We start from the raw sequence: 12225 nt of genomic DNA, 5'->3' as shown, positions 1-12225 counted from the left end.
TATGACACTAAAGACAGTCACTTCAGAATTTTACTGTCATAATTTAACTGTTTTATTTTATTCAAATTTATAAGGTAAGAATTAGTGTGGATCAATCCAGCATATTCTAAATGAATTTCTTGCAGCAATGCATTCCATCCTTAATAAGATAGTTTGACATCAGCTTCAGGGGTGCTTGCAATGATTGAAGAAAATTTACTCATGAAAATTACATTACATAAGATCGAAGACAGATAATTAGTGGATTACAATAAAGTTGCGTGCATTTGGTGCTAACGACATTCACATGCATAGGATTTGTTACATATATCATCCACGAAAACAAATTGCACTCTAATAAAAATAACATAGGACAACTTGAAGAAAAAACGACTCATGCCACTACTGATATGAAAGCCAATTTAACCAGAATTGTACACAGGTAAATATTTCATAGTGATAATTTGATAATATTTTTCTTGTGCTTTTACCCATTATTTTTTATTAAGGTAGCCGAAATCATTGCAAAGAAGATGTGTTTGTATTTTTGTATTGGATAGATATAATAACCAATAAGTCAGATATTTGTAGTCTGACTACTGAATAGTTTGACAAATTTTTTAGTTTATTTGGTGGAAGTAACTTTTGCCCAATTTCCAACTGAAGAATGGTATATCACAGAAGAAAAAGCCCTTATCTAACGAGTCAAAGAATGAATGAAATAGTATAGTATTTGCCAGTTCAGATACGTTTAAATTCAATTATCATTTCAGCCGCTGCACCCATCACACGTATCCCACCGATTTCCAACAGGCGAAGAGCCAACTCGTGTTCATCCATATGTCTTAGTCCCCTGCTCAGTCTCTTGAGCAAATCCTCATCAGCTTCCTGAATCCATGATGGAGCTCGACCCACCATCAAGTTGATTAACCCTGACACATAGGCTTCCCAAGTAGCACTATGACAACGCATTGATGTAGTTCTGTTCAGGGCACTCTCAAGAAATTCCAAATGCAACCCAATAACCTTCGCCCGTCGTTTATGTGGATGCGAGTTGTCAATACCCCAGGCAAATGCTAGGCTAAGAAAAACAAAAAATGCCAGTGCATAACCTTTGAGCATGGCAACCATAAGTCCAGATTCTCCACCACCCTGCTCCAACATGGAAGCTGATAAAAACCAGGAAGGCAGAGTCTCACTTATCAAATATTGAACGAACTTTGGTCCACCTGATATCCAAACCAATGAAGCCCCGAGTAGAGCGGCATGCTGCACACGTGCCATGGATCTGGCAAGAGAAACTTGGCCATATTTGATCCCAAACTTGGTTTTCTTTGGTTTCCTTATGCCCTTAGGCAAATCACTCGCTATGTCTCTAACCGAAAGCATTAGAATAGGCACAATTTCTTCAACCAGTAACGCGATATCTCCAATAGACCGATACACTCTTAGGTAAAGAATTCCTGGAGCAACTTGAGAGATCCCATCGGATATTTGGGAAACTATGCCATGACCAAGGAGGCCACTGACACCACCATTATTATAAATGCAAGCAGACCCAAGGCCAAGGGTGGATGTGAAGCAACTTTTTAGTAGTTGAACTACAGCATTCCTGTTGTGGTGGAAAACAGTGCTGGAAGCAGAGAGCACAAAGTAGTTACTCCAACGCTTCACCTTCTGGATCCACAAAGACGTCACAATGGGCAAGGAGGGCCAGGGGCAAGCAGAAGCAAGGGAACTCACAGTAGGGGCAATTAGTGCAAGGAATCGTTCGGTGGCCTTGTCAAGTTTATATGTTATCGTGAGGCTTACAAAAGCTGCCAAAGGCAAAGGAAGTGTTGGTGGAGAGTTTCCATCTGCAGGGAATTAAAAAAAAATACTGTAAACATAATGAACATTTTGTTTCCACATAGAATAATAAATGCAGATAAGGGTAACATGGGGATTTCATTGATCAACGCTCTTGACAGAGTATGCATCTTTGTGATAATGTCAGTTAATAAATGTTTGCTTTTACATTAGTTACTTTTTAGTTTTGTTCCTTAAGACATTAGTTTTGTTCGAATTCCTCTCCTTTATGTTTTAAAAAAGCTCAAAAAGAATAAAAAGTTAGAGTGGAGACTAAGAGTACTTTACCTATATCAAGGCTTGGGACATCGACATCTGCTAAGATTTTCTTTATTTCTTGTTCAACATGGGATAAATTTGAAGCAGGGCTGGGCCAGTCAGTTCCATTCATTAAAGCTGGCTTCCATATGCCCCGCGTAACTTCAGCTGAAAAATAGCTTGCAATGGTAACCAAAGAAGCCGGAAGGAAATCGGCTAGATCTTTGAGACCTGGAAAAAAGCTTGTGAAAATCAAATTACACAGCAAACAAACTAGAAGTTTCAAAAATCATCATTGAAATACAACCCAGTGCAAATTTCTCAAATATAGGGTTCACGTTCAATATCATGATCTCGTGGGCTACTTAAGAGAATGCAAAATCCTTTTAAAAGCCGGTTGGCCTATGTTACTCCACGAAGACTGAAAATGGTTCTTTCTTCGTCCGCCTCCATGGTTTCTGCATGCCATTGGAATGATGTAGACAATTCTAGGAGAACAGGGAACTTGAAGAATTGGAAGAATAGGGAATGCCAATAAATGAATGGATTCCGAATGTATTGAATTAGGAGAAGGATTAAGGGTATACAAATTGAGTCTGATCCAAAAATTAACAACTTAGATCACACAACATCCTTTTCATAGCTAACTACAACTGTTTAACTAGTAACAAAAAAACAGAGTAACTAGCTAAGGTGTCTATAATTTGGAAATATATTTAAAACTGTAAAATTTATATTACATTCATGAATTTTCAGATTAATTTCTAAATTTATTTTAGATTAAGTATAATTGAGAAATGTAATCTATATTTTCAGATTTAAAAATAAATTGTAGATTGTATAATCAGAATATGTTTATTAATTACATTATAAAAAATGCATTTTTAAATTATTCAATTCATAATATTTTATATGAATAATTTGTACTTTTTCCTATTTTCACGAAGAGAATTAAAAGAAATGGCCTTGAAAAGGTAGCTTTACTGGTACTACCATTTTTCACGATTACACCTCTCGCCTTAAAATAAACATAATCTTATCACCAACACCCCTACCATTTGCTACCGCCACAATCACCACACAAGATCGCCGGCATTACCATTGTCACCGTCTTCACCTCGTGCGCTAATCACTATCACCATAATTGTGTGATTATCAGAACACCACCAGTTTTGCTACCTTCAATACTATTCTCACCTCCACTTGTACCACTATCTCTACGATATATTACCACCACAATACCATTGAAATTATTATTATTATATTATATCATCCTTATTACCATCATAAGATATATTAACAGCACAAAGGTAATATATTTTTAGGTCTCAATGTATTTTTAGTATCTGAAATATAATTGTATTTTTTATTCCTTAAATTCTTAAATAAATTTGTAAGCGTTTAGAATAAGTACTCTAAAAGTATTAGTATCATAAATTTTTCTTGCTTGTCCGTATAAATTTTTTAACATCGGATACTGGATAGAAATTAAACATTATTTTACAGCAAGAAATTAGACTTCTTTATTCATAGATTAATCATTTTCATAAAATGTATGCTTTAACATTATTATAAGAATTTTTATCAACATTCTAAAGCACTATAGTTTAAAATATTATACATATACATCAACATATTAACTCCCCTTTACATCAACTTAGAAGGTGATATATAGTCCTGAAATATTTTTTTAAGAAATATTGGACATGTAAAATCAGAGAAGTAGTAGTTTTGTTTAGGACAAGATTTTCATAATGCCCAGTTGCTAATCCAGCATTTTCAAGTGGATTTGCACTTGGAAGAGCTAGCTGGTGTCATCATGTGTAGATTTTAAAAATAATTTTCTTAAGGTAAAGCTACTTATTTATTTATTCAATTTTAAAAATTAATCTACCTTGTATTTGTATTCAAGAAGCTTGGATATTTGTTCCAAGTTTCTAATGAAACATTTTCTATATGTGTAGGGGTGAGGTTTGATTCAAGAAATGCTTTAATATTTATGAAAAAGTATAAAAACACATAATTCTCGTATTCAGTGGAAGAAAAATAAAAAATTCCTTAGAATAAATATTTTAGGAAATAATAATTTATTAACAAGTGAAAAAAAAACTCTCACTTTCATAAATGACAATAACTTTTTATTCTTGTATATAACTCGTGTAAACTTGTTTTTCTAATATAGTTGACACTAAATACATTATTTCTATTAAAAATCGAATAAGCAAACATATTTTATAATTTTGTTCTAGAAAAATGATACTTTTTTTTCTCAAAAGGGTAATTTTTTATGGAAAGATAGTAAGATGTTTATTTAATTTTTTTCTAAAACAGAAAGATAATGATAGGTTGATGTTCTATATATTTTATATAATTCTTTGATAACCTACTATTTTATTTTGAGTTTCATTTATATTTACTATTATCATATATATTTATAATAGTTTACTATTAAAACAATTTATTATACGTTTTTTTTAATGGGTGGTCGTGGTTGGCTCTCAAATCAAATTGAAGCTTTAGGATTGTGTTCGGTTATTTATTGAGTTATTTTAGGACTCATTCAATTTGGACATATTCTCACTCCACGCTGTGACATTCTTAAATTATGTTGCCTCAGTCCTCATTATAAACTTGTCCTGACTCAATATGATACGTGCTAAGTTCAAGTTAAATTATGTAGACAAATAGAGAACAAGACAAACCTGTAGCTAGATCACGAGTAGAGAGCTTCCCATAATCACAAGAAGTCAGAGAAGCATCCAGCACAAAGGGAATAGCTTCGAGGATATCCCAGGCAGGCACTTTTAAAGCATCATCCAATGCAAGCCCACATGAACTGCTGCTTCCTGAAGTAGTAGGTGTCAAAGGTTCGGCACCATTACTTACCTTCCTAAACATCATGCTTAGTAGGGCATCGACAATCCGAAGAACGGGCCCTCCAGGCACAAGACCAGAGAGGGTAGAAGCAATGCCTTCTTGGTGCTTCCGGTACCAAAAGTTTAATTTTGGAAAGGAATCCATAAATACAGGGTCTGCAGGAAAGCTTAAAATGTTTGACCATCTTTTGAGCCTTTGCCGATCCTTTGATGTTCTTCCAAGCGATGCCAATTTACTGTTTCGAACTAATAAAAGGCATTCAGGACTAAGTAGTGATCCAAATGGTGGAGTTGTTGCATCGCTCCTCACTTGTTCAACAGGTAGACGATCAAACCGCCAAAACCTCAGCAAAAGAGTAAATGCATTAGAGAATACCTCCCAATGAGTGAGTTTTTCTCCTGTTGCAAGAGTCCCCGAGGCATCTGGAACACGGGATCCAAAAACCTCGCATATTAGCATTAGTCCTGACGCAAGTAATGGAACCTGTAGTAAATGGCAAAAATACAACATATGAGCAAAGAATGCACATGCAACATACTAGTTCTCTATAACATTACATCCTCCTTTAGCTTTTATGAAAACTAAGCACTTAATTTATGATAGAGCCTTCCTATACTACAAAAAACACTTGATAAAAAACTTCACTTAAAAAGAAGAAGGTTAGTTGGCAATTACATGTCTGTCAAACTACAAGGATAAAAAAAAAGATCATACCAAACCATGTAGGGAGAATATATGAACACAGTCTACAGATGAGATTCCCATTATTAGAACGTTTAAAAAGGCAGCTTGGCTGGTCAAATGGCTCTGAGCCCCAGAGTAATTAGGAGGATCTATAGGTGAAAGCAATTTTGTGATAAAAAGAAGGGCAAGCTCCTGCAAGCAAAGATAATGAACAAATAACAGACGAAATTAAAGAAGGGACACAAGACACACTAAACAAACTAAAAACTAAGAAAATTTAGTAGAAGTCTCCGGTAAAATTGGAATGCTAAAAACAGTACCTGTACATTCCACCCACGTACCAGAGATGCCCCACACAGAATGGTAGCAGCAGATATCTTTTCTTCATCTGAACCATTGATTGCAATTTCATATATTTTCTCAATCTCTGCTAAGCTTCCATCAAAATCCATGAATTCAGTTGCTTTATAAATTTTCTAAAGAGGGCATCTAATATTGGCTTCATGAAAAAAAGGATGCACGGCATGCTGTACTATAGTGGAGATATTATGCAAAGATAGCCACCACTTTCACTTATACACGAAGACTCCATAAACTGTGTATGCGCATTTAGTGCCTTTAAATTATAAATCTATATTTGATCTAAAAGACAAGAATTTCCATGAATTTTCCAGATCATTAAGTCCCTTTATCCAGGAAATATGGGAGCAATAAGGCCTATATTAAAGCAAAGTATTCTATAGCAACCCTTCATAATGTATTCCATCATTCCATATCTGTTGTATATTATGAGATTTGCTTACCACGTCAACATGTTTATAGATTATAGTTTTGAAGATTCTTTTACGCATTACAATACTATCCACATTATAGTATTCCATCATTCCATATCTGTTGTATATTATGAGATTTGCTTACCACGTCAACATTTTTATAGATTATAGTTTTGAAGATTCTTTTGCGAATTACAGTATTATTCCATCATTCCATATCTGCTTTACCACGTCAACATTTTTATAGATTATAGTTCTGAAGATTCTTTTACGCATTACAATACTATCCACATTTAATTTACATTAAAGCATAAAATACACACACTACTGAAGTATGAATAATGTTCTACGTCAGTGGCATGAATGACGAGAGCAAAGACTTTTCATGAATTTTCTGACCGAATAAATGAACACAACGTCAACAATTCAAAGTACGAACACTGTTCTTCCCCTAAACCACCATCACCACCAAAAGACAAAAATGTGGCAAAAGCAGCATTTTGGAAAGATTAATATTATTGAAAAAACCCTCCATCTAATTTGCCTAAGTCAACCACCTTCCTCGAATTTTTCCGTTCTGAAGCCAAATGTAAAAGGGGATTGAAAGCGACACAGAGCATATGAACTATGAATGATGCAGCTTACCTGGAAGCTGGAGTTGCAACTAAGACATTAACCAAAGCAGGAGTTAGCTGTGACCCCTCCATCAAAGAAGACCAGCCAGACACATGATTAGAAATGCTACAAGGAATTTGGTTGCTGGATGCATTGACATAACCAGGCCATAGATAAGCTGATGCATCAAGTAGGTTTTTTGCAATACAAGCCTCAACAATTAGATGCCGTAAGTTGCCAGCTGCAAGGAAAAACATACAAAAAAAATGAGCTTCACCTATACACCAAAGGCATAAAAGATAAAGGATCCGGAAAAAAATATGAACAGACTTTTATGAAATAGCGTTATACGAAAAAGAAAATAACAGAGGCAAAAGAGCATTGCAAGATGACCAAATTACCAAAATGTGATTAAATACCACAGTACCAAGGTAAAGGTGACAGCGCCACTAATAAAACTATGGACAACTATAATTGTTGTGTGCGAGATAGAGCGAGAGAAAAAATTAAATTGATAAGCAATGTTGACTGTTTGTTCACAGGGAGATCCATGTCTTCCTGTTTGGGGAAGCAATATAAACATAGAAGGATACGCATAAGTTAGAAGTACAAAACTCTACCGCCAAAGAGAAATCTTTACAGATTCCCCATAACCACAACAAAAGAAATTACTCACAAGATTTTATCGGCAAGCCATTCGTGCTCGTATATTCCAAGTATCCACTACCAACAGGGTTTCCTGATAAGGACAAAATAGCTTTGGCAGCAGCTTGATTGGCTTCCACGAGAACAGGTTGAGGAGGGGTGAGTAAGGACTCATAATCACCCAAAAGCTGTAAACTGGTAATCAATTCCCCTCGACACTTCCCCAGAGCTGGCTTTTCTGTCCCTTTGCTTGTTGTAGGGCTATGTTCAGCTTCTTCAATCAGTTGACCTTCCTCTTCTTCAATAATATAAGTTACCACGAGGGTTGTAATGCTCAGTAGCATACACATGCAGGTGTCAAGACGAGGTATAGGACCTTCTTTTGAATCCCTCTCCTAAAATAACGGTGAATATTTGATCTGTTATTGTGAATATTAAGTAAAGTACAATTGCATGCAAATTTCCAATGTCACTAGAGCTTTATAAAGGACCAGTGAATCAATTAAACGTAAAGGTGTCATGTGCCAACACAGAAAAAGTAAAATGTAAATGACATGCAGTACGGTCTTTCTTTTTTTATGATCAAACACAGGAATAAATTCATCAAGCAATATTTCCGGGAGAATCATCGGCTCTATACCCTTGTTGTTGGAACAGTTCCAACCCTTTGAACCAAACGCAGTGCTGCAACCCATAACCCCAAAAATGTGTTGTGCCACATAGTGCCATTAACTGCGTGTAAAGTCTTCACCAAACCTGCAATTACAAGTTCAAATAAATAACACTGATTTGGAAATAAAAAAAATACAAGAAAGTTTGTCATTTAAATCAAGTATTCAGTCCAACTCCCACCCAAAAGATGCCATTTGGATTTTTTTCCATGTCATAGTCCTCACATGGAAAAACTTGAGATCACTATTCATATTTCTTTCCCATCATCTTTTAACAACCCTTTTTTAATAGAAATAGCAGCAATTCTATTTGTTACAAGCCATATTTTATTCTGTGATATCCACTTTCTCACTCAGTATTTTGCAATTTCTATGGATCATTTTCTGGTTGCTTTTTAATTCTTTCTGTCTGCCAAAAAGAGAGGCTGGCTGACACTTCTGGTGTAGTTTGGCATGATTATGGCATGTCTTACAATTTGGGCTTAGAAAGATTTGTTTTAATTTTGTTGGGTAAAACCATAATGTGGTCCTTGAAATTATATGAATCATATTAATTTCTGAAGGAAGCCGAAAAAAGAATCCTGGAAAGACAAAAAATATCTGTGCGTATGGAATGAAGAAAAAGAACCATAATAACTATGAACCCAAGACTGGAAGAGAAGGCTCTAACAGAATGAATTAAAGCAGTTAATGTCTAGACTCTTTCATCGTGTTATTTTTCTTCCTTGTATAGGTATTTTCCCCAACATTTTCACTTCAAAAAAAATAATACCTGTAATAATCTCAATAGCACTAAATGCTGCCACTTGCCCTCCATCCAAAGCATCTTCCAGGATAAGATCAATAGGAAGCCAGAGTGCAGACCAACTATCCCCATAAGACTGCGCAGCAAAAGACATCAGCGAACCAGCGGATATGACTTCTTTAGTCCTCACCTTAGATTTTATTTTGAACTCATGAGAAACAACCGCCCCGGTATTTTGGGTCAAACTTATAAGGGTCTCAGCAGTATTATTACTCAAATTCCTAAAAATTGAAGAGTTTGACACAAGCAGCTGTGTTTGGTGAATGAAGGACTTCCAATATGATGACCTACAGAGATAACTTCCCTTCAATAAAAGATTCCAAAGCCTTAATTGAGATTCACTCAAATGAATATTTAGCTGGTTTACCTAATACAAAGCATATCAGAATTAAATTCTTACATGTTCCAATGAACTAAGGAAAGGATCCTTGAAGTCATTTTGTGTTGCAAAAAATCTGCAATAATCTCTATAGCCATTGCTGTATTTTTCTTCTGAAACCCCTCAACATGCTCAGTTTTCTTTTCACCTAAGCTGTCAGGTCCATCAACATCCATATCATGTGACCTGCTTAGCCATATAGGCTTATTCTCTGTAGTGTGATCTAGTAACCCTTCATCATCTAATGATGCTTCAAGTAACTGCCATACGATCGAAAAGACAAATTCAACCAGAACAACTCCAGGCTCCCACAACGTTTGACTGTATACTTGAGAAAGCTGAAGAACATCATCAATTGATTTCATAATCCTAAAGAACCATTGGTTTGAAATGTCATTATTAGTATTCAGAAATAAACAACGAACCTCCCCATACCCTGAAAAGAGAAAGAGAAAAACGCACAAGAAACTACTTAAGCAGATTTATGTTTCCTTTATCTAAAAGATAATATAAATATCTAATTGCAAATGATGAAATGTAGTCCTAGGAGATAACATTGAAATTTAAAAGAGGTCAAATCTACTTTTGCGAGCAATGCACTAGATGCAAATTTTTCTTTCTTTTCACATAAATATCCTTCAAGTATATAAAGCTCTAAAATCTCATCCCAATTTGTGTGGTGAATGGTTTGAGCGTTTGAGGGACAGATATGTCAAACACAGCAACATCAACAAGTACCTTCAGGTTAACAGCACAAAGCCTAATAATAAGACTTTCAACTTTCAAGCACCACCACCAAATGCTAAGGAGATTTATTTCTGTTTTTTGTTTTTTTGCCTAAGTGGTTTTCTCTACCACCATAAAGGAAAAAATTATTCATAACAAGGAAGAAATTTACTTTGTGGATTGCAAAAATTGTCAGGACCTAACCATAAATAATATGTTAAAACTTCAAATACCAAACTGGATAGCAGATGTTTTGGTCTAGTTATCTCAATATTATTTAAACACGATTCATCATCATCAAGGAAATCTTCAATTACACATCCCAATTCCTTTGCATGAAATGTTAAATATTTTCAGCACATTAGCATGCTATTCAAAAACCTTCAAACAATAATAGAACTACAATTCTTAAAAATTACATTTTAGTTATTGTAGTGGTCTTTTGTAAGTTAGGCTACTAAGGTTAGTCTTTAGCCTATAAGATCGACATTAGAGAGTAACACATACACACACCAACCTCCTACCAACGTAAATTTCTACAATAATAGATTTACCACGACATGAGCAGTGCGTTTACATTGACATCTGTATCGCACGTTTTCTCAATTTTTCACATCAAATCAAAGAAACACACGAAACCAAACACACACGAAGACCCAATACAAACAACACTGGCTAGATTTGGCTTAGTTGTATCAGACAGAAATTTATTCAGTTTAAATTGAACAGGAGCAATGATAAGTTCACATTCAAACCACCATAGTAATAGAATATCCAAAATGCTAGACATATTCAGAAGCCAACACAAACAATTCTTGTCCAGAAAGTGTTGGACCTCACTTTTCATAGTTTGGAGAACTGACATCATATCCAAGCATATCGCGAAGTTGCTTGAGGAGTTCCATATAAAGTCTGTAAGCAGTAGGGTGGAGTTCTCTGCTTGGTACAACACTGCAGTAATCAGTGAAGAAAACAAGTAAATCAGTGAATGTTCTAAATTGCGGCTCCACTCCCGTGCGATGTTCCATAAAAAAAGACAGGTTGGTAGCGTTAAACTTTCATTTTCTAGCAAACCAAAACTAGTTAAGCTTCTCTCTCTTAACCATCAACCATGCACAAAAACTATTCCGATAACGAATTGAGCAAATCCAACGTTACAACAGTACGAATTCCTTCATTCAGTGATTCTACATCTTCAGATACATATTATATAAATGGAATATTAAGCAGGCCAATGAAAAATGCACGTTCAAGAAACAAATGATTCAATTAATTAGAGCGTAAACTTAACAGAAGAAGTGAAAAAGAGAAAACGGAAATGACAAATGAAAGAGGTAACGTTACGTGGCGGAGAGAAGTGCGATGAGGAGGGAGGGAGGGATGATGTCGAGGGACAGGGCGGTGTGTAGAAGCTTCCATGCGGCTGCGGAGTAGTTGTCCCAAAAGAAGTGAGAGACCAAGCGGTGAGCGAGTTCGACGGAAGGGATGGCAATGGCGGAGGAGTGAAGCGTCGACCTGACATCGAAGGCCCACGTGTAAGGATCGGCGTTGCTCTCCACGGCCAACTTCGTTTGGCGTAGGACCGCGTCCCACGCATCAGCCTCGGTGGTTTGCGCGGGAACTGCCATGGTTAGGGGATTGAGAGAAATAGAATTTGAAAGAGGGAAGAGACGAGAGAAGAGAATATGAGTGAGTGAAAGAAGGGACGAGAGAAGAGTTATGCATGGGTTTCACTCCAACAAATGTAACATTGATTTCCATCTTCTATTTTCATAAATTTTAATTTATTTGTGAAGTTTGTATTCTTTTTTTGTAACATAGATCTGAAGAAATACTTTTTATTATGCACTGTACCAAAGAATTGCACAACTGGATTGTAAAAGAAATTCCTTTTAGTTAAGTAGTAATTAAAATAACTAATTCAATTTTTTATTTATTTTATAAAAGTAATAATATCATGTTTAT

General features: G+C 35.5%; 1 protein-coding gene across 1 annotated transcript; it reads right to left on the bottom strand.

Moving 5' to 3' along the window:
- Positions 1-692: 692 nt before the first annotated feature.
- LOC137814193 (mediator of RNA polymerase II transcription subunit 33B-like) lies at positions 693-11945 on the bottom strand. Its single transcript, XM_068616785.1, has 12 exons — positions 11605-11945; positions 11101-11211; positions 9556-9903; positions 9123-9442; positions 8320-8435; positions 7711-8074; positions 7065-7275; positions 5967-6081; positions 5677-5838; positions 4788-5445; positions 2116-2316; positions 693-1835 (listed from the first exon to the last, which is right to left on the bottom strand). The coding sequence occupies exons 1-12, from the start codon at positions 11886-11888 to the stop codon at positions 721-723; spliced, it is 4005 nt and encodes a 1334-aa protein (XP_068472886.1). The 5' UTR covers positions 11889-11945; the 3' UTR covers positions 693-720.
- Positions 11946-12225: the final 280 nt, after the last annotated feature.

Source organism: Phaseolus vulgaris, chromosome 1 (assembly GCF_000499845.2).
Source record: "Phaseolus vulgaris cultivar G19833 chromosome 1, P. vulgaris v2.0, whole genome shotgun sequence".
Lineage (NCBI taxonomy): Eukaryota > Viridiplantae > Streptophyta > Magnoliopsida > Fabales > Fabaceae > Phaseolus > Phaseolus vulgaris.
Note: the sequence above shows the minus strand (reverse complement) of the source record. Positions and strands in the feature narration are given on the sequence as shown.

Excerpts from the sequence above, each read along its gene's own strand:
- LOC137814193 (XM_068616785.1), bottom strand. The coding sequence starts at position 11,888 with ATGGCAGTTCCCGCGCAAACCACCGAGGCTGATGCGTGGGACGCGGTC. Across the intron at positions 7,276-7,710 it reads TGGCTTGCCGATAAAATCTT|CTGGCAACTTACGGCATCTA; the intron begins GTGAGTAATTTC and ends TTTTCCTTGCAG. Across the intron at positions 2,317-4,787 it reads TACTCGTGATCTAGCTACAG|GTCTCAAAGATCTAGCCGAT; the intron begins GTTTGTCTTGTT and ends GCTTTTTTCCAG.